Source organism: Schistocerca serialis, chromosome 4, assembly GCF_023864345.2.
Source record: "Schistocerca serialis cubense isolate TAMUIC-IGC-003099 chromosome 4, iqSchSeri2.2, whole genome shotgun sequence".
NCBI classification, from domain to species: domain Eukaryota; kingdom Metazoa; phylum Arthropoda; class Insecta; order Orthoptera; family Acrididae; genus Schistocerca; species Schistocerca serialis.
The window spans coordinates 584,512,166-584,536,093 of NC_064641.1; the positions used below are offsets into that span (position 1 = coordinate 584,512,166).

Sequence of the window (23,928 nt, forward strand, 5' to 3'; positions counted from 1 at the left end):
GGAAATTAATCAAGTTCTGTTTAAAGTTGGTCACCATCAATCTGCTACTCTAAGCGTGCAAGTGGCATTTCTATCGTCTGACCTAACGGCAGAAGATAAACACGCCACGATAAGACCACGAGACATATTGCTGACACTCGCCTACTTCGTTAGAGCGACAAGTCAAATAATCTGATGGTGTGTGTACCGAAGGTCTTACAGTACGCACACCACAGTTGGATATAGTGGGAATTAGTGTAATTCGGTGGCAGGAGGAACAAGACTTTTGGTCAGGTGAATACAGGGTTATAAATACAAAATCAAATAGAGGTAATCAAATAGGTTTAATAATGAATAAAAAAATAGAACTGCGGGTAAGCTACTACAAACACCATAGTGAACGCATTATTGTGGCCAAGATAGATACAAAGCCCACGCCTACCACAGTAGTACAAGTTTATATGCCAACTAGCTCTGCAGACGACAAAGAGATTGATGAAATGTATGATGAGATAAAAGAAATAATTCAGATAGTGAAGGGAGATGAAAACTTAATAGTCATGGGTGACTGGAATTCGACAGTAGGAAAAGGAAGAGAAGGAAACGTAGTAGGTGAATATGGATTGGGGCTAAGAAATGAAAGAGGACGCCGCCTGGTAGAATTTTGCACAGAGCATAACTTAATCATAGCTAACACTTGGTTCAAAAATCATGAAAGAAGGTTGTATACATGGAAGAACCCTGGAGATACTGGAAGGTTTCAGATAGATTATATAATGGTAAGACAGATTTAGGAACCAGATTTTAAATTTTAAGACATTTCCAGGGGCAGATGTAGACTCTGACCACAATTTATTGATTATGAACTGTAGATTAAAACTGAAGAAACTGCAAAATGGTGGGAATTTAAGGAGATGTGACCTGGATAAACTGAAAGAACCAGAAGTCGTACAGAGTTTCAGGAAGAGCATAAGGGAACAATTGACAGGAATGGGTGAAAGAAATGCAGTAGAAGAAGAATGGGTAGCTTAGAGGAATGAAATAGTGAAGGCAGCAGAGGATCAAGTAGGTTAAAAGCCGAGGGCTAGTAACAGTCCTTGGGTAGCAGAATAGATATTGAATTTAATTGCTGACAGGAGAAAATATAAAAATGCAGTAAGTGAAGCAGAAAAAAGGTTACAAACGCCTCAAAAATGAGATCGACAGGAAGTGCAAAATGGCTAAGCAAGGATGGCTAGAGGACAAATGTAAGGATGTAGAGGCTTATCTCACAAGGGGTAAGATAGATACTGCCTACAGGAAAATTAAAGAAACCTTTGGAGAAAAGAGAGCCATTTGTATGAATATCAAGAGCTCAGATGGAAACCCAGTTCTAAGCAAAGAAGGGAAAGCAGAAAGGTGGAAGGAGTATATAGAGGGTCTATACAGGGGAGATGTTCTTGAGGACAATATTATGGAAATGGAAGAGGAGGTAGATGAAGATGAAATGGGAGACATGATACTGCGTGAAGAGTTTGACAGAGCACTGAAAGACCTAAGTCAAAACTAGGCTCCGGGAGTAGACAACATTCCATTGGAACTACTGACAGCCTTGGGAGAGCCAGTCCTGACAAAACTCTACCATCTGGTGAGCAAAATGTATAAGACCAGCGAAATACCATCAGACTTCAAGAAGAATATAATAATTCCAATCCCAAAGAAAGCAGGTGTTGACAGATGTGAAAATTACCGAACTATCAGTTTAATAAGTCACAGCTGCAAAATACTAACGCGAATTCTTTACAGACGAATGGAAAAACTGGTAGAAGCCGACCTTGGGGAAGATCAGTTTGGATTCCGTAGAAATGTTGGAACACATGAGGCAATACTGACCCTACGACTTATCTTAGAAGAAAGATTAAGGGAAGGCAAACCTACATTTCTAGCATTTGTAGACTTAGAGAAAGCTTTTGACAATGCTGACTGGAATACTCTCGTTCAAATTCTGAAGGTGGCAGGGGTAAAATACAGGGAGCGAAAGGTTATTTACAATTTGTACAGAAATCTGATGGCAGTTATAAGAGTCGAGGGACATGAAAGGGAAGCAGTGGTTGGGAGGGGAGTGAGACAGGGTTGTAGCCTCTCCCCGATGCTATTCAATCTGTATATTGAGCAAGCAATAAAGGAAACAAAAGAAAAGTTCGGAGTAAGTATTAAAATCCATGGAGAAGAAATAAAAACTTTGAGGTTCGCCGATGACATTGTAATTCTGCCAGAGACAGCAAAGGACTTGGGAGAGCAGTTGAATGGAATGGACAGTGTCTTGAAAGGAGGGTATAAGATGAACATCAACAAAAGCAAAACGAGGATAATGGAATGTAGTCGAATTAAGTCGGGTGATGCTGAGGGAATTAGATAGGGAAATGAGACACTTAAAGTAGTAAAGGAGTTTTGCTATCTGGGGAGCAAAATAACTGATGATGGTCGAAGTAGAGAGGATATAAAATGTAGACTGGCAATGGCAAGGAAAGATTTTCTGAAAAAGAGAAATTTGTTAACATCGAGTAAAAATTTAAGTGTCAGGAAGTCGTTTCTGAAAGTATTTGTATGGAGTGTAGCCATGTATGGACGATAAATAGTTTAGACAAGAAGAGAATGAAGCTTTCGAAATGTGGTGCTACAGAAGAATGCTGAAGATTAGATGGGTAGATCACATAACTAATGAGGAGGTATTGAATAGAATTGGGGAGAAGAGGAGTTTGTGGCACAACTTGACCAGAAGAAGGGATCGGTTGGTAGGACATGTTCTGAGGCATCAAGAGATCACCAATTTAGTACTGGAGGGCAGCGTGGAGTGTAAAAATCGTAGAGGGAGACCAAGAGATGAATACACTAAGCAGATTTAGAAGGATGTCGGCTTCTACCAGTTTTTCCATTCATCTGTAAAGAATTCGCGTTAGTATTCTGCAGCTGTGACTTATTAAACTGATAGTTCGGTAATTTTCACATCTGTCAACACCTGCTTTCTTTAGGATTGGAATTATTATATTCTTCTTGAAGTCTGAGGGTATTTCGCTGGTCTCATACATTTTGCTCACCAGATGGTAGAGTTTTGTCAGGACTGGCTCTCCCAAGGCTGTCAGTAGTTCTAATGGAATGTTGTCTACTCCCGGAGCCTTGTTTTGACTTAGGTCTTTCAGTGCTCTGTCAAACTCTTCACGCAGTATCATATCTCTCATTTCATCTTCATCTACCTCCTCTTCCATTTCCATAATACTGTCCTCAAGAACATCGTCCCTGTATAGACCCTCTATATACTCCTTCCACCTTTCTGCTTTCCATTCTTTGCAGTAGCTACTTGGAGATGAAGAAGCTTGCACACGACAGAGTAACATGGACAGCTGCATCAAACCAGTCTCAGGACTGAAGACCACAACAACAACATATATTTTTGCAGGAAATGGTAAAAAGGTAGATAGAAGACAGTGGAATACTTAGTGTTCTGTGCGGCAATGTTGCCAATGGTCACCATGAGGTCTACAATTTCTCTGCAATTAACACTTATGTGCCCAGCAGAGGGTTCATCGAACCACCTTCAGACAGGTGGTACTAAGTGGGAATTGTAGAGAGCTCATGTAGACATAGACCTCATGGCAAGCGTTTACAACATTGCTGCACAAAACATGTAAGTCTGCCGCTGGCTCCTAACTAGCTTTTACCATCTCCTACAGAAATGTACAAGATTATTCTAAATGATGGGCCCACTTTCAAAAATTCGTATATATTGAAGTACAAATCCAAGATGAACAAGCTTTATACCAATGAAAAGAGGAAGTTTCAAAGTTTTTGGTGGGCAGCAGCAACGGTTTCAGAAGCGGCTGGTAGGGTTCACACAGCCATAGGGCCATCATTCTGTTTCACTGACAGTTGTGAGTGAGATGGCAACTGTGGAGCACAGGGTTTTCTGCATTCTTGAGTTTGCGAAAAGTGAGTCGCAAATTGTAGTGCGGTGGGCATTTCGTACCACATTTGGTATTCAATCACTAACTCACAAAGGCATTAGCCATTGGTTTAAACAATTTAAACAGACTGGGGGTGTATGCAACGGAAAAAGCACAGGCCGACCGTCTGTGTCAGAGGATGATGTCCGACAGATTCAAGAAAGTTTTGTGTGCAGTCCCATTAAGTCTACCAACAGAGCCAGTCGAGAACTTGGAATACCCCAACCAACTATATGGAAAGTTCTGAGACAGCATTTGCTGTACAAGCTCTATTGATTACATATTATGCAGGTTCTCAACCCCAATTTGTGTTCATGTGCTAACAAAGATGGAGGATGACGCATTTCTACAGCGTGTAAGTTTTAGCAATGAAGTGACGCTCCACCTTAGTGAAAAAGTCAACAGACACAATGGTTGCACGTGGGGTTTGGAAAATACACATTCGCCATTACAACACAAAAGAGACTCACCGAAGATCAACGTGTTCTGTGCCATATCCCATACAAAGATTTATGGACTATTTGTCTTTGCAGAAAGAACTGTAATGGGAATCACGTACCTGGACATGTTGGAATAATTACTGTTTCCTCAAGTTATGGAAGATTTCCAAAACTTCATTTTCCAACAGGATGGAGCTCCGCCCCATTGGCACCATGATGTACGAGGCTTTTTGAATGACTCCCTTCCTCAGCACTACATCGATCGCAGGGGACATGAGGACCTGGCTCTGCATTTCTGGCCACCGAGATCTCCTGATCTCACACCCTGCGACTATTTCTTATGGGGGTTAGTTGAAGGAAGCTGTTTACATCCTGGCTATACCAACCACTCTGAACAATCTGCGGAACTGAATCACTGCTGTGCACTCAGTAACAGCAGATACACTTTCACGCATGTGGAACGAGTTTGGCTACCACATTGATGCCGTGCAGCCAACAGTGGCTAAACTGAACATTTAAAACATTTCGAATTATTAAATAATTATTAAAAACTAATTAAATACAAATTATTAAATTGATATCAAACATTTTGAAAAAAAAACTTTGAAACTTCCTCTTTTCATTGGTCTAAGGCTTGTTCATTTTGGATTTGTACTTTAATAAATATGAAGTTTTGAAACTGAGTCCATCATTTGGAATAAAGCTGTATACTACGTTAACACTATTAGGAAAAGGATGGACAGTTACTTACCACAGAGATGACTCGCTGAGCTGCAGAGAGGCACAACAACGAGACTATTATGCATTAATACCTTTTGGCCAAAGACTTTTTCAGCAAGGATGAAACACACACACACACACCTCAACTACACATGACTGCTACTGCTACCACCACCAGCTATGGTAGGAGCTGTCAGACACATAAAACTCTAAAATGTAGAAGATTAAAGTTTTACCTTCGTTTTTACTTGTTTCCTTGCAGTGATCAAGGAAGTCATCTCTTCTTATTTTCTTTCCACTTTTGGTATTTTGGTGTTTTTGTTCCAGGTTATCCTTTTCTTTTGCCTTCTGTGGGCTTTCTGTCCAACATGTCATACAGAAAAGCTATACATTAAGTCAAGTGTTATAGTCAGACATGTTAACTCTAAAATGTAGAAGATTAAACTTTTACCTTTGTTTTTACTTGTTGTCTTGCAGTAATCGAGGGAGTCATCTCTCCTTATTTTCTTTCCACTTTTGGCATTTTCGTGTCCTTGTTCTGGATTATCCTTTTCTTTTCCCTTCTCTGGGCTTTCTGTCCAACATATCACACAGAGATGCTATACATTATCATACATGTTAAGTGCAATTTTGTGAAGATAGACAGCAAATTCAATCCAACAAACACTGAATCGGAAAGAAATTACTGGAATGTTATTCAGTTCTCAGACATCATCTTTAATAACAGCACGCATTACTATATACAGTGTGCACATAAAGTCCAATTATTTATTGCACAAGAATTAAACATTGCACAGTTTTTTTTCTCTTTTCTTTTCTTTTTTTTTACAAACATTTGATATGCGTGATTCATGGTGTGGGTTCCTGTTGTAATGTCCTAGTTCATGAACCACGGGCAACGTATGAGTGGTCAAGTAACTGGTCCTGACAGTCGGGATACCAGTTACTTTGGAATAAGGGTGGGCATCTCGGACATATTCTGAGTTGTGGTCACCTTTGTGGTCAGACGGCAAAGACTACCAAATCCACTGGTTAGTCCCTCAACCGTTAGGGGTAAAACTCAATGGGACCTGGGGCAATTAAGGCTAGCAACCTCAGGGTGTATACGTGGACAAGGAAAAAAAATTCCCGGATTTTTCCCAGATTTCCTGGTTAAAAATACACTTTCTCCTGGGTGACAGTATATTTTCCCTTATCAATCCTTTGAATGGTTATGGTTTTATACACGGGCGTACAATTTCCCGGCACTTTAGAAAACGAAACTTCGAAGCACTTTTGTAAGCCGTTCATAGCTCATGTCACGTGATCTCGCCAGCCGATAACAGCGGATATTCAGAGCATAGGACACGTGATGTAATCAGCCAACAGCAACATCACTGTTAAGTAGCACGAACACACAAACAGGGAAAGTTAATAGTTTAAATTAATATACATAGTGTTGCTACAAGAAAAGAAAAGCTTTCACATATAATATTGTTCTCAAGCTGCAAGAGAAGCTAAGCTTTCGCATATACTGCTGATCTTTTTTGCGCGTGTTACACTTTAAGATATATCACACAAATGTGCCAGTAAAATTTTAATAATGACATAAAAGTCTGATCTTTAGGGTTCGAAATTTTTCTAAATGGCTCGTCATCAAAGAGCAGATTTTTAAATGAGAGTCAAATGCTCCTTGATTTAATAAATTTATGGTACATTCTTGCACATAGTTCAACTTACGTAAAATGATATTTACTTTGGAAGTAACGCTTTTCAAACCACTATTCGCAATACTTTCCCGCGACCTGTTAGAAATAGGTTCGTTTCAGCAGTTGCCAGAGAGCACAGATAACAGGCTTGAGGCTTGGGTAGGTAACATGATGTACGAAGCCCGTATGTACATACGTATAAAAGATTGAAAGATTATACATTATGTCATAAAAGAAACAAGACATCAGAGGATACTGCAAGAGTATCGGAATTTTGTGAACCATATTAAAATGTGCCCATTTAAAGTGCATACTTAAAAAGTGCACATTCGTATGTCCAGATTCTCAATGAAGTAGACCTCGAGCTGATATTAAGCTTTTCAGTGTGGTTTTGGGGATGTAAATTTTCTTGGAGCACCAGTACTGTAATATATCATGTTCGGTTCTTAATACCATACGTGCTAGAAAATGAAAACGTGCACTTGAAATGCAGCGAACCGTTGAAACTAGTCAGTACTGTGGAATTAAACATTTCATTTCAAATACATTGAATGCCTCTGCGGAAAAGGTTAACAAAAGTCAAAGTTCTTTAGCAAACAGACAAAAATAACTTCATTGTTCCGCAAGGCGATTAATGCTTGACTGTCAGAAAGGTGGAAATAAAATAAAATCTGAAACTAATGATATATTTTAGTCTTCCGTAATTATGTCAACGTGTTTTATTTCACTTGATAGCTCCCGGCCACAGATATCCGTTTTGTTTTCATTTGACATTAGAGTAAACGAGGGGGAAACCGCAAAATCACTAAATGTAAATACAGGTCATGTGGAGACTGCCCATTATAACTCAGACTGCTCTGCGCATCAGCCTCGGATCTACGACATTTGCGAACCGGGTCAATACTAAAAAAAATTGAATTTTCAAAATATGTTCATCTTGTAGCACACATCTTTCCGAAAAGTCTGAAACATAAAACATATGTATTCGAGGAAATGTAAGACATATTATTTGCTCTTAAGTATGCCAAAGTGCAGTGCCACACCTCTTCATAAAGCATTTTTCTACTGCATGTCCAAACTATATTCAGGAGAGTGGAAAGTAAAACGTCCTGTGGTGCCTCTCCTTCTCGCAGTCGGCGCGTTTGACAGCCTGCCCCTCTTTAAAAAAATCTCGCAATTAATAGCGGACGGGATTATTTGTAATCGAGAGAAAAAAACTCTTCAGAAAATTGAACTCTTTATTGCCTATTAGTTAATAACTTGCTGTTTTGTGTGGCATAAAATTAAATATAATATATTGCAAGAAATTACACATTTCATCAAACCTTAGCTCCTAGCATTTTTTTCTCTCTAATCTTACTACAGCTTTACACTGTGTGGTTTCCTTTCTGCGAATGAATCTATTACCTCATCAAAGTTCATCAAACGTTTTGCTACATAAAAAATCGAAATGTCGTTATCTGATACTGAAAAAGGTGTTAAATCAAAGACTGATGTGGTTTCTCGATCTGATTTTGTCTATTTTGTCACTGTCTACTAGATAAAACATCATAGGCCTTTCTAATATGGTAGCAGTTTTGTAACACACCAAATAAACGAGCCTGTTTTGGCACAAATGGCCATTATTATAACACGACAGAATATAATCCATGAAGTCCCAATAACAAATGCCTATTAGGCCCGCTACAAGCAAAAAGCTTTGTTAGGGAATAGTTTCACATTTCATTCATACGCACCAGCTTCTCAAGCATCAGAACGAAAAGTAGTATTACGAAATTTGTATATAAATTTAGAATCGTCTTATTCTTCCATAATTTTTGTGATGTCCCCGTTTCTTCTCCTTCCTCATTCTAATAATCTTGTCATCGCCAATTCTGTAGCTATTGCTGCCATTGTCAAAATTTGTTCGCCGATTAACTTCACTAACCCTGCCAGAATCACAGGTTTAGTTATCCCGCGATTATTTTCAGGTTAGGCGTTATTAAGTGTTCAAACTACACGTTTTCTGCGTTACTTCCAGAATAGAAATTACGCAGCTGCTAGCCGGGGACTGTACTACTGGTCCTTACTAGTGTAGCGATCTGGCCAAAATTTTTCTGTCAAGATTTCATTTTCTTGGATACACCGAGAAAATAATACGTAATCTTTCTCACCTGTTATTCCTATCAGTCATTTATTTCCATCCTGGTAGTCTGAATCTATGGATTTCGCTAGTAATTATAACAATGCTGATCATTCGCAAACCCAATCAACCACATAATCAGACAGCGATTGGCATTCATCTGTTCGGCTTTTCTCCCTCAGCTCGTATAGCCCCATCCCCTTTTGTCTGCGGAAAGTTTATTTCTAGATGCAACGAGTATTCTCCTGACAGAAACATCACGTACACTATGCATGCTATCAAAGGTCAACTTTTGATTCATTCAGAAATCAACTTAAAATGTGTTCAAAAATGTTCAAAAACCAACAGGGAAGCGTTTCAAAACCATATGAATAATCGATAGACAAAATTGTGCTGGATGCTAGGCGCTTTGTGAAACAAGTTTTTTCCTCAAGAATATGAATTTGGCGCCCCCTTTTCTCGATTGCATCTAGCTGCGACTGCTTGCACAGCCAACTGCCGCATTCCTGTAGCCAGAAGCCGGAGAATCTACTACTCAAACACGACTCAACTGCGAATGCGCATGAGCTGCTAATTGCTAAAACGAATCTAATATAAAACGCTTTGACACATTTTGCTGTTGGCAGACGCTTGCATGAGCATTGTGTGTCGTTGCTGTATATGGCGCATTCCCTCCGCAATTTAAGTTATTTTCGTTTTTTTCCTCTTGTTTGTTTTTTATTGTTGAAGTATTATTCCGCAGTAGCGGGATACAGTAATATCCTTTGTTAGAGCATCGGTTCTTACCAGTCACAATTACAAAAACTTAACTGAAAACTAAAACAATGAAAAATTCCTGAAATTCTAAAAATATGCCGGGTTTTTCCCGGTTTTCTCCCGGATGAAGAAATTTCCGGGTTTTTCCCGAATCTCCTGGTTGTCCCGGGTCGTATACACCCTGAACCTGCATCCCTGGTATTTTAAATATGATGCTGGCAACAATCAGAGCAAAATGCCTCAGACCTTTGGAGGTGATGGAGTCCCACCTTTAATTGACAAACCAGGGACTCCTAAGATACAACTCAGCAAACGAATGGTAACAAGATGGGGAGCTATTAATATCAATGGGGGCTACTCTGGGAAGAAGGTAGAGCTGGCAGAGGCTGCAAGTAAGATGGGGTTGGACGTTTTAGCTGTTAGTGACATTCGGGTAAGGGGTGAGAAAGAAGAGGAAGTGGGAGAATACAAGGTCTACCTGTCAGGAGTCAAAGCAGGAATAGCACAATGGGTTGCAGGGCTGTACATGAGGAAAGAAATGGAACCCAGCATAGCTGCATTAAGGTATGTAAATGAATGACTGATGTGGATAGATTTGACAGTGTCTAGCAAGAAAATTAGGATTGTGTCAGTATATTCGCATTGTGAAGGGACAAATCAAGATAAGATGGATAGTTTTTATGACGCACTCAGTGATGTAGTTGTTAGAGTAAAGGACAAGGACAGTGTTCTGCTCATGGGTGATTTTAATGCCAGGATTGGAAATCGAACAAAAGGGTATGAAAAGGTTATGGGTAAATTTGGAGAGGATATGGAGGCCAACAGGAACGGGAAACAACTCTTGGATTTCTGTGTCAGTATGGGCTTAGTAATCACAAACTCTTTTTTTAAACATAAGAACATTCACATATACTTGGGAAGGCAGGGGAACCAGATCTGTCATTGACTATATAATAACAGATCATGAATTCAGGAAGGCTGTGAGGGACACACGTGTATTCAGGGGATTCTTTGATGACACTGATCACTGTTTAATCTGCAGTGAAATTGGTATTGTGAGGCCGAAAGAGCAGGAGGTCAGGTATATATGTGGGAGGAAAAGAGTGGAGAAATTTCAGGATACAGAAATCAGGCACAAGTACATAACAGTGATCTCAAAAAGGTACCAGTTAGTTGAATGTAGTCAATTACAGTCATTGGAAAAGGAATGGACAAGGTACAGGGACACAGTACTAGAAGTGGCTAAAGAATGTCTTGGAACAGTAGTGTGTAAAGGTAGAATGAAGCAAACAGCTTGGTGGAATGGCACAGTTAAGGCAGCCTGTAAAAGGAAAAAGAAGGCGTATCAAAATGGCTACATACTAGAACTCAGGTAGACGGAGAAAGTTATGTTGGAGAAAGAAATAAAGCCAAACAGATAATTGCAGCATCCAAGAAGAAATCTTGGGAAGACTTTGGAAGCAGGTTGAAGACTTTGGGTCAAGCTGCTGGAAAACCATTCTGGAGTGTAATTAGCAGTCTTAGAAAGGGAGGTAAGAAGGAAATGACAAGTATTTTGGACAGGTCAGGAAAACTGCTTGTGAATCCTGTTGATGCCTTGGGCAGATGGAGGGAATATTTTGAAGAGTTGCTCAATGCAGGTGAAACTACGGTCAGTAATGTTTCAGATTTTTGATGTACAACGGGATAGGAATGATGATGGAAATAGGATCACATTTGAGGAAGTGGAGAAAATGGTCAATAGATTGCAGTGCAATAAAGTGGCTGGGGTGGATGAAATTAAGTCAGAGCCCATAAAATACATTGGAGCGTCAAGTCTTAAATGGCTACACAGGATAATTGAAATGGCGTGGGAGTCGGGACAGGTTCCATCAGACTGGACGAAAGCAGTAATCACACCAATCTTTAAACATGGAAACAGAAAAGATTGTAACAACTACAGAGGTATCTCTTTAATCAGCGTTGTGGGTAAAATCTTCTCAGGTATTGTTGAAAGGAAAGTGCGAGTATTAGTTGGGGACAAATTGGATGAAAATCTGTGTGGGTTTAGGCCTCTTAGAGGTTGTCAGGACCATACGAAGGTTGAGGTTACGGATATGAAAGTAGCTAGGATGATTGTAGGTACTAGTAGATGGGAACAATGGCAGGAGGGTGTCCACAATGAGGAAATCAAAGAAAAACTGGGGATGAACTCTATAGATGTAGCAGTCATGGCGAACAGGCTTAGATGGTGGGGTCATGTTACACGCCTGGGAGAAGCAAGGTTACCCACGAGACTCATGGGTTCAGCAGTAGAGGGTAGGAGGAGTCGGGGTAGACCAAGGAGAAGGTACCTGGATTCGGTTAGAATGATTTTGAAGTAATAGGCTTAACATCAGAAGAGGCACCAATGTTAGCACTGAATAGGGGATCATGGAGGAATTTTATAAGGGGGACTATGCTCCAGACTGAATGCTGAAAGGCACAATCAGTCTTAAATGATGATGATGATGACATCTGATATGCGAACTATGATGACCCGGCAGACGTCAATATGGTAATCGAATTCTTACCACACGCGTCCCAGCAAAGCATCTTCGACTGTGGTAGTTGCTTCCCGTATTCTCTGCCAAAGCTCTGCTGTACAAAGTGGTAATGGCAGAACATACACCAGATCTTTAAGGTGTCCCCACAGTAAAAAATCACACGAAGTGAGATCTGGTGATCGGGGACGCCATTTCATGAAACTTCTGTCCCCTCCTGTAACAAGGCCGATCCATCGATGCAGCAGCTCTGTGTTCAGGTACTCACGAAACTCACAATGGAAATGGGGTGGAGCCACATCCTGCTGAAAGATGAATGGAGAGTCCGACTGCTTTTGAGGCATCAGCTATTGCTGCAACATGTGCAAGTAGGAATATCCAGTGACAGTGCTCTTGGCGAAGAACAATGGCCCATACAGTTTTCGATGTGACAAGGCACAAAAAATATTTACTTTTGGGGAATCACACTCAAATTTAATGCATTTGTGTGGATGCTTTGTACCCCAGATTCAACACTTATGCTTGTTCACTATTAGTGTGAAAAGTGGCTTCGTTGCAAGAAATTAAGCAATCAACAATGCCATCTCCATCCTCATTCAATTGTTGTCACTGCGAACAAAACTCAAAACACCTGTCTTTGTTGTCGTCATTGAGCTTCTGCACTAGCTCCAATTTGAATGATTTCATAGACAGCTTCTGTCACAGGACTTTCCACTCTGTAGCCATGCACAATGCATCGATTTCTTTGGACTCCTTGAATGTCTCTTATATGAGCTCCACATTCACTTCACTCACACTGGGATGTCTGCTTCTCTTTGCCGGGCACAAGCAACCCATCGTAACGAATGTGTTGTGCCAGTGGTACATGGCCTTCCTTGTTGGTGGCTTCTTACCATACTTGGTTCTAAACATCCATTTAACTGCTGTGTTTTTGTCGAACTCCAACACACAAAAAGCTCGCCCCACACCTTAACTCGTCATGTTTGTGACTAGTGCTGACTATCAGCAAATTACCAAACTACACCGTGGTGGTACACATGAAAAAAAGCTTTCAGGTATTCTCTTCAAAATGACATATGTATGATATCTGTGCTATGTTTTTTGTGCAATAAATTACTGAAAGTGTTTCCGGACTTTATGTACACCCTCTATGTTGCACTGACAATAATGGCAATTGACACTGCTGCTTCTTGTTCTTGAGCCTTTGTCCCACATCAGTGCAAGACTAGCATGGTTATTAATGTATTTGGCATGGTTAGTTAAGGGGCGGCCAGATGCCCTTGCTGTCGCCACCCGATTGCCATCAAAAGGAGCGAAATTGAGTGCTGGGGTGAAGGCGACCAACAAGTTCAAAACATATTTTGTATTACATAACTACATATTGGCCATGGCATTTCTTTTATTTTAATTATTATCTTTACTGTTTGAAAGTTCTTAGTGTGCGGCAAAGGCTAAATACAGAACACTACGAACCAGTACCTGAATACTAATATTTTCAGGAATGATTTTTTTAACTTTTTTTATGAGCTAAAACTTTTATTTGTGTGAACTGATTTAAAACAGTTCATGTGTCTACGTATTATGTATGTCATGCACTGATCCTTCACAAAGACGACTATAACAGTAACAAATGTTCATCTATTATACTTGACTATTAATACATATAAATAAAACTTTGCAAATTCTTGGTGATCTCGGGGTGAAACTGACCATCAGCAAACCTTAGTGTGAAGTTAACCATCTTTTCCAAGGGGTTCTTTTACATACAGACATTCACGAATGCCACAAGAATGTGCCATAATGAATACAGCAACAATGAGACACAGTGAACGCAGCAACAATTCTACGTAATAATCTAGTGACAAGGTAAGAAAGTCATTGTGTCTGTAAGTTAATCTGTGTCTGTAAGTTAAACTACCAATTTGTCACATAGGCTGTAATTCTATTTATTACATCATACAGTTGAGATCATACAAGTTGTCAATGTGAAAATGCCATCACAACTGAGATTCCACATTTAATAAATTAGCCAAACCCAATAAATAAATAAAAATTAAAAATATCGGTATTACCCAGATAACCATTAGTGGAGAGACTTTACCCACTGACAAAGAGGATGTGACATTGTTTAAAGACTTTCTTTCAAAGTTAATTGACAAGGACGGAATTTCTGGCGAACAGTTAAACAACTGCGATGAAAGTCACTTAAATTGCAAGATGAACCTATGACAATTCTTCCTTCAAAACAGAAGTTGCAGCTCCTGGCTACAAGAAAAATTAGGAACAAGTTATCATACTGGCTTTCAGTAATGGAACCACATGCTTGGGCTTACATTAATAGGGAAATCACAGAAACACAGACCTTTCAAAAACCTGAAAAATCAGGAATCACTGCTCCTACATTACACTCATCAAAAGAAAGCATTAATGAATTCAGAGACCATTAAAACCTCGGACTAAAATGAATTTGTACCAGCTATAGGGAAATATTTGAAAGACACAATTTACTGAGGAAAGTTGTAACACATCTTGGTAACACGCCTTCACATTCTGCCAGTGACTAACTCACAAATGGAATCCAAGCATTACTTTTTCACCACCAAACAAATTCTTTTAGACCTTGAAGGTGTATGGAAATTGTGCTATCATTTTGTTGCTCAAAATGTATTGGGTTGTGGGGATGTCAATGAAGAGGACATCACAGAATGGATGGCAAATGATGAAGTTGAACTGATAATACCATTGTGGAAATAGAGACACAGAGAGAAGTTACAGAAGAGGAGGAGGAAGAGGAGGAGGAAATCTTAAGACAGGAGAAATCTCATCCTACATTTTGCAGAGTTCAAGATAACTGAGGCTGTGCTGAGTGAGAAGGATGAAGCAATACCAGCTGATATCATGTGTTTGCATAAGTGTTCGGTGGAGGTGTATTGGCAGCACACAAGAGCACTAAATGATGGAAACAACCAAATACTTTTAAAAAAGCTCAAACCTCTAAGGTTCATATTTTCTATTAGGCCTGGCTTTTCACATTATGTATTATACATTCATATTTTTTAAAGTTTCCTGTGATAATTTTTGAAGAGTGCTGTATGTGCATAACAGACACTTATAATTAGCATGTATTATGTAAGAAATCAGAAAATGTTAATAAAATTGGTTTTTGGTACACATAAGAAAATGGGTGTTTTGAATGGTCACAAGAAATATTTTATTGAACTCCAGCCTATCTGGCTTGACCCTCTGCCATATTAGGCTAGATAGTTGGAAGTCTACTGTATAAAGAATAAAATTTTATCTTGATGACTTTCCCTTGACTTATGGGAAATCAGTCTACTTTGTATGAAAAGCTGATGTTTTTTTTATATAAAAGGAATGTAGTAAGTTATTTCAAAGTACTGAGCCTTATGCTCTTTGTGTGAGATGCTAATTGCTGTCATTAAAAATGTTTAAAAAAGTATGGCAAATGGTGCTGTTATACAGGTTGGGGCAACAGTAATGACACTGATGTGGGTGTACCAACTGTAAAAATTGTTAGTTCACCTGAACAGATCATTCCAAAGGATTTAAATTTGCTAAATCTCATGTTAGTACATTGTCGAAGTGTCTGTACCAAGATCCCCAAGTTACTCTCAAAAAACCAATATTGTATTAGTTACCAAAAGTTGGTTGATACCAGACATAAATAGCAGTGAAATTTTGAACTCTGATTGGACAATATTTAGGAAGGAAGTGGACTGATGCTATGGGAGGTGGCGTGTTCATTGCAATTAAAAGCCGTTTAAACACAGTTGAGATCGATACTGGGTCGGACTGCGAAATAGTCTGGATAGAGCTGTCAATCAGACACGGTGTGACCATTGTATTAGGATGTTTTTATAGACTCGTTTCAGATTAAGTCTTGAGTATATAGGAAATAAATATCCAAATTATCCATTAGTTATATGTGGAGACTTTAACTTGGCGTCCATTGACTGGGAAAATCACATATTTATCACAGAAGGCAGATGCAAAGACTCATACGAAGTTATTCTAGGAGTGCTCTCAACATAAAATTTTAAGTAATTGGTTAAAAAACCAACTCGAGATGGGAACACATTAGACATCTTGGCAACAAACAGACCTGATCTTTTTGAGGAACTTAATCTAGAAGAAGGTATTAGGGACCATAATGTCACTGGAATGTCAGTGGAAGTTGCAAAAAAGCCAAAGAAACAGTGAAGAGTTTTCTTGTTTTGGAAAGTAAATAAAAGTGTCATTAATGAATATCTTCATAGTCAGCTCCAAGCATTCGCCGTGGGACACAAAGATACTGAGCATCTTTAATCGGAATTTAAAGGTATTGTCCACCACGTGCTAGAGAAATATATGCCTAGCAAAAGTATAGGGGAGGGAAATGATCCACCTTGGTCAACAAACACATTAGGAAGTTGCTGAGAAAGCAGAGAATTTTGCACAGTCGTTTTAAACGTAGTCACTGCCCCGCTTACAAACAGAAATTATGCGAAATGAAAGCAGCTGTCAAAAGGTCAATGAGAGATTCTTTTAATAAATTTGAACCCAATATTTTATCTCCAGATTCTATAAATAACCCCAAAAAATTTTGCTCGTACATAAAATCTATGAACGCGACAAATAATTCAATACCTTGTCTTGCTGACAGTACAGATAATGTAACGGATGATGATAAACAAAAGGCCAACATTCTAAACCTAGCTTTCAAAAACTCATTTACGGTAGAGGACAGCAGCACCATTCCCCCTCTCAATTATCGAACAAACGCAAAGATGGTTGACATAGTGTTAAGTGCATCTAGGATTATAAAACAGTTAAGATCCTTAGATGCCAGGAAGGCATCTGGCCCAGACGGTATCCCCTTAAAATTTTATGTTGACTATGCTACAAATATAGCACCATTCTTACCCATCATCTATCAGAGATCACTGGAACATCGAAAAGTTCCATCAGACTGGAAGAAGGCCTAGGTCATAGCAATCTATAAAAAGGGTAGAAAATCGGATGCACAAAATTACCAGCCAATTTCACTAACATCGATTTGTTGTAGAATCATGGGACACATTTTGTGTTCAGACACAATGACCTTTCTAGACTCTGAGAAGCTCATCTGCGGAAACCAACACAGTTTTAGGAAACAGCGGTCATGCAAGACACAGCTGGCCCTCTTTGTGCATGATATAAAACAGACTCTAGATACCGGCTCCAAGGTTGATGCATTATTCCTTGACTTTTGAAAGGCGTTCGACACAGTTCCGCATTGTCGCTCGCTCCAAAAAGTGGGCGCTTACGGTCTATCTGATGACATATGCGCTTGGATAGAAAGTTTACTAACAGACAGAGAGCAGTATGTCGTGCTGAATGGGAAGAATTCAACAGAAACAAATGTAACATTAGGTGTCCCCCTCGGGCAGCGTAATAGGTCCCCTGCTTTTTACAATTTACATAAATGAGCTGGTTGATGGTATTGACAGTGGCATTAGACTGTTTGCCGATGATGCTGTAGTCTGCAGGAAAGTAGTATCACACAAAAGTTGTGAACAAATCAATGAGGATTTGCAGATAATAAATGCATGGTGTATTGACTGGCAGTTGTCTCTCAATATCAGTAAGTGTAACCTACTGCGCATAATAAAGCGAAAATCCCCATTAATGCCCAGTCTTTGGAAGCAGTAACATCCGTCAAGTACCTGGGTGTGACTATTCTAAATGATCTCAAATGAAACAATTATATTACACAAGTAATGGGTAAGGCGAACTCTAGATTGTGGTTTATTGGTAGAATCCTGAAGCGATGCTGTCCTTCAACAAAGGAAATTGCTTACAGTACTTTAGTTCGTCCAATCTTAGAGTATTGTTTGTCTGTGTGGGACCCTTACCAGTTAGTCTGATTCAAGAGATTGAGAAGGTCCAAAGAAGAGTGGCAAGATTCATGACTAGTACATTTAGTCATCGTGAGAGCGTTACAAATCTCTTAGAAAGTTTGAAGTGGGACACACTTGCAGATAGGTGACGCGCTAAATGGAAGGGGCCGCTCACTAAATTCCAAAATCCGATCTTCGCCGAGAATGTATGTAGAGCATATATTATTACCACCAACTTTCATATCACGCAATGATCACCATTCAAAAATAAAAGGAAAATAATGAGTTTGTACTGAGGCATTCAGAGAGTTGTTTTACCCTCACGTGATCCGCGAGCGGAACAGAGGGGGGGGGGATATGACTTTGGCGCGAATAGTGCCCTCCGACACACATTGCTTGGTGACTAGCGGAGTATATATGTAGATGTAAATAGTAGTTGGTGGCTGGATGCCCTCCTGATGTCACATCAGTACCAGCCTGATATTTACTTAGCTGGATGTGGTAAACTGACTAAAAACCACATCCAGGCTGGCCAGCTCACTTATACTATACTCACAGTCAATCTACAAGACATTTGATTTCATGTAGTCTTGTCTCCCTGTATCCCGGAACTTTAATGTGATTTGTTACCCAGGATGGTCATTTGTTGTACAATCATGGAATACATATTGCGTTCATAATAGAAGTGAAGTACAGAGACATGTAAGTGGTTTACAGCATGTGCAGGAACAAACTGCTAGTCTTTAGTCAGGCTATTTATTTCACTGAAGAGTAACAGAGCAAAAAGGAACTCTTGTTGTAGGGTTAAAAACAATATTACATATATTGAAAGTATTTTAGACAGAAAAGCAAGAGTAGCTCTAATAAGGAAGCAGGTAGCCTCTACCAAGAGTTGCAGAGACTGATAATAGCAAATCTCACTGCAGGGGCATTTCATGCAAAAATAGGACAAACACAAAAGAATGATTCTTCAGGAGGAAATGAAATTTAATTTAAGGTAAACTGTGAAATGCTACATCTAAATATTAAAGACAAATATAATTTCTATGTGGCTTTGTTTGAAGTACTGAATAAAACAACAGCTGAGTAGTATAAGAGGAGGTATAGTGGCCTTTTTCAGAACAACTGCTTCTCTTCTAATATATATTTACATCAAAAATTCCCATAATTATCAGTGTGGATAGATCTGCTCTATTCATAACTTCTTTTGTTCTACTTAACAGAAGTAGTCTGCACTGGCTGCTTCTGCCTCTGAATTTTTAACCTGCTTGTACCACATCCCTTCATGGGAACTCTTATCGCTGAATGAATTAATAAAAAAAAGGAAGTCAGATTATGAGTTCTTTAAATATAGTAAAGAAACTACACTGCCAGTACAGCACTCAGTCTAATAATACTGCTGTCATGTTTCTGAGTACAGAATACGTTCAACACTGCAGACACCTGCATTATACAGCATTAACTCATACTCACTTTCTTCATGAAGTCATTTTCTAATGCATCCTGAAAATAAGTGACAGCAGTTTTAAGCAACAGTGTGATATCAACTTTTATTTCATACACAGTCATATCATGGCTAAGACTTTTATAAAATTTCACCAGACATATGGAGAATGTGTTTGGCAAGGGGCCAGGTTTTCAAGTTGCTTAAGGCATTTTTGGAAGAATGGAATTTATTGATGATAAATATTACAGTGAGATGACAAAAACAGTGAGACAGAGATTTCTAGCTCTTCTATAGTGACCAACATTTAATCAGTTTTAAGATAATTGGAAATTAGAAAATTCTGCACAAAATGGTTCTGAAACACATTTATGAGAAACAAAAGGAAAATATAAAGAACAATTTTTTTATTATAAAGTGCTTGACACAATTTGAAGAAAAATTTTCAGTGTTGCGACCAAGTGTGGTAGCAACCACTGGCAATGCATCTTGACACACTGCACTGTCTGACATTGAATATTTGGCTATTAAATGTAACACCGTAGCTCTATGATCTTATTATTCACTGAACATTATTTCTCTTCAAAGTTTTCTCTCCCCGAAACAGGAAACTCAACTGAAGGAATGCAGTCTTAATAGTGGGCACAAAAACAACAGTAACAGGGCAGTTTAGGACACTTCCATTCACCACTTTGTAAGACTGCTACACAGAATGACATCAACATTAAAAGCCAAATCTGTAATATACAATGTGTAAGACATTTATAAAAATTTTAGGTAATTATTTTATTTACAGAGTTTGTTGATGTGTACTAGTTTATCAAACAACAGCTTTGATGTGGCTCTTGGAAATTACCTGCATGGGACACTTCCCTATCATCGAAACAAATTGTTGAAACTTTACATCACATTAACAACCCAATATTACATCATCATCAAAACAAAAAATAGATCCACCCCGTTTTTGCACATCTGAGAAGGTAGCAAGACAACAGCAGACCCAAACACATTATTGTCAAGCTGGAGGGTAAGCATATGTTTACCAAAGAAAAAGCAAAGATGACAAGTGAACATGTCCACAGGACACGTGACAGCAATTCTTCACCAATGATATGCTGTTTGCCAGATGAGGGAATGCTTTCTAGGAACAACTTTCTTGGCAGTTGTGTGGTCTTTCTGAAGCAAGCATTGCGAGTGGTACAAAATAGTGAAACAAGAATGTTGCAAAATAATGTAACTGAGAAGAAGAAGCACATGAGCTAGTCAGTTGGGTGTATGGTCACACCCAGGAAAGGAGCCCCACAGAATAATAAGAGAACATCCTTTTTAGTAATTACAACTCACAATATTTTATTTTGCACTAGATTGTGGCATCTGCATACTAAATAAAGGGAATGGGTGCAACAGCTGCGAGAATGTGATTAGATTGGACACAAACATTTATTTTGACAAACAAAAGTCTTTTGGAGCACAGCTACACATATATATTTTACAAATTATTATTATTATTATTATTAGTGGAATAAAATAATAATATTCCCCTTATCAACAACAAAAAGTTATGATAAGCAACAATGCAGAATATATAGGAATGCTGTCACAATTAATGATGATCTTTAAGTGCTGAATTTCATTCTTGTTTCAATGCTGTCCATGGCACAACATTATGACGACTATGAACAGCACAACATATGTGCTCTACAGTCACTAAAACTTTTATAGGTGCACAACCATAGATTTATACTGTAATATAGGACAGCATTCTGGCCATTATTTCACATAAAACTATTTATACATTAGAGATTCCTTAAAGAAGGCTACTTGCAACAGGGGCCAGAACACTGGTAATACAAGGTGAAGATGTGGTCACTTACCTAGTAAAGTTTCACTGAAGATGACAATGGCTGACAAGACTTGCCCCTGAGCATATATAATAAAGAGATGCCAGGATACATGTGGCAGGTCAAAGTTCCTTGATCTGACAACCCACTTAAGAGCTAGAAAGGCGATGAACTTGTGTCTCTAAGGCAGTGAAGTACTCGTGAGAAAGGGTTCATCGCATGTTCTCCAACGTTAACATCTATAAAAGAATTACACACACTTTCTTCCACTAGGGAACTAAAATTGGCAGTCTGGGAGAAGGTCAACAGGCTGACCAACTAACATGCCACCTTGCCATATGAAAATATTTTCAACAGACAGAAGTAGTGCAGGGTAAGGCAGTCAAATGGGAAGACTTGAGGACTGCCTGGCATCTTTGTTGGGCAGTTACGGGAGTGGGGGACTTGACCTTTGGAGTTTAGACAGGTTGAAGTTTTAATAGTCATGGAGGGTTGGTCAAGTATGTAATGTCCATCTGCTGTGAAGGCATATTACAAAAATTCAGATAATTCTGTTGGAGCTCACCAACTCCTATGAAGATTTCATTCAGACATCCCCCACCCACTCCTGTGCCACCTTCTAATGGTTTCAGCCTTTGGATGAGACACTTTGAAGCCACTGGCAGCACTACAAAAAACAGAACTCTTAACCTTACGCTGACCTATTGGTAACATTTTCTCTGTTTGAATTCGATTCATATCATCAAGATGAAAAAACATTCTTCCAGTAGGATGGTGGAACAGGCCATACTGCTGCAGTGTCAATGATTTGCTTTGACTCATATTTCGTGGTTGCCTTACTAATAGAAATGGCATACTTCATGGCCTCCCTGTTCAACAGATTTATCAGCTCCAAATTGCAGGTTGGGCATTTCTGAAGAGTTTGGATGGCAGTGTATCATGTCATTTCATCTTCATTGATTTAAACCCTATCAAAACATTTATTTCATTTCAGTGCATTTAATTCATTTCACGTATATTCATTGTGTCAGGGTCAGCTACAGTTCTCCACCGACTTCATTTCCCCTGTGATGCTTCGCCCACATAACACATAGAAGAAGAAGAGAGAATAATATAACCTAATACTTAAGATGACTGCTCATCCTATGTTGTAATTCTGGGATTAAATCGCAGTTTGGTGTAAATTTTCAATTGTCTGAGCAAGTTCAATAGACTGAGCATTCAGTATATCAGAATGTTTAGCACTGATAGCATTTCATGTCAATGCATCTTCACTGGTTTCATCCTCATCAACCCATTCATTTCATTTCTTTGCTGATAACAGCAACATCGTAGTCACTGATACAACACCAGAACTCCTGTTATGGAAAGCAAATAAAATTCTCAAGGATGTCTACGACTCATCATTATGTAATAAATTAACATTCAACGTAAGGAAAACAAACAGTATGCACTATTGCATAAAGATGGAAAACAATCTGTTGCATTGAGCAGAGACAATAAATCTATAGACTGTTTAACAAACACAAAGTTTTTAGAGGTGAATATTGATTATGAACTAACATGACATGAATGCATAAAGATATTAAAAAAGAATGTCATCAGCAAGTTATGTTCTTATGCACTTTTGCATAAAGATGGAAAACAATCTGTTGCATTGAGCAGAGAAAACAAATCTATAGACTGTTTAACAAACTCAAAGTTTTTAGGGGTGAATATTGATCATGAACTATCATGACATGAATGCATAAAGATATTCGAAAAAAAGAATGCCATCAGCAAGTTATGTTCTTAGCAGTTTGTAACAGCCAATGTCTAGATGTGACATACTATTTCCATATATACTCAAATCCCAGCTATGTGATTCTTTTCCAGAGATGAAAGGCACAAAACATGGACACAATTTTTAAATTGCAGAAAAGGGCTTTAAGAATAATAACTATAAGCAGTGGTTGCACTCACTATAAAGAACTGTTTAAAAAAACTGGGTAGCCTTACTAAACCAGTGAGTATGTCTACCAATCTGTTGTGCGTGTGTCAGGGAAAACGTTACTAAGTATTTTAGTTTAGTAAAACGCCTATACATAATCATGGGACAAGAGGCAGTTTGGATTACATTCACCAAGGAAAAAAACAAACTTAAAAGCCAAAAAAGCATTTTCAATCAGGGAATAAAGTAATATAAGCAACTGCCCAAGGAAATGAAAAAGGTTTGTTTAAAAAGGCAGCTAAAACATTTTTTGTAAATAATGCTTAGCCCTACAAGGCAGTTAAGGATTACTTAAGAGGTCTCACAGTGGTGGTTAATAGTAAAAGGTGGTAACATGTAACTACATAACATGATTACATTAACATGTAACGAACTAACTAAGAGGGCTGATCAACAAAGACTGAGACTGATTTTCAATATTAGAGAAGGAAAGTTGCTACTCACCATATAGCGGAGATGGTGAGTCGTGATAGACACTTCAAAAAGATTCACACAATTATAGCTTTTGCCCATTACAGCCTTTGTCAGCAATAGACACACCACTGAAAGCCATAATTGTGTGAATCT

At 38.8% G+C, this 23,928-nt stretch overlaps 1 protein-coding gene across 1 annotated transcript in view; it reads right to left on the reverse strand.

Annotated features, from left to right (window-relative positions):
* LOC126474622 (uncharacterized) overlaps positions 1-23,928 on the reverse strand; it is a 624,438-nt gene that overhangs the window by 281,668 nt on the left and 318,842 nt on the right. Inside the window, exons 5-6 of the mRNA XM_050102100.1 lie at positions 5,571-5,693; positions 5,356-5,478 (exon numbers count right to left, since the gene is read on the reverse strand). Coding sequence (XP_049958057.1) covers positions 5,356-5,478; positions 5,571-5,693 — 246 coding nt within the window. The remainder of the gene's footprint in view (positions 1-5,355; positions 5,479-5,570; positions 5,694-23,928) is intronic.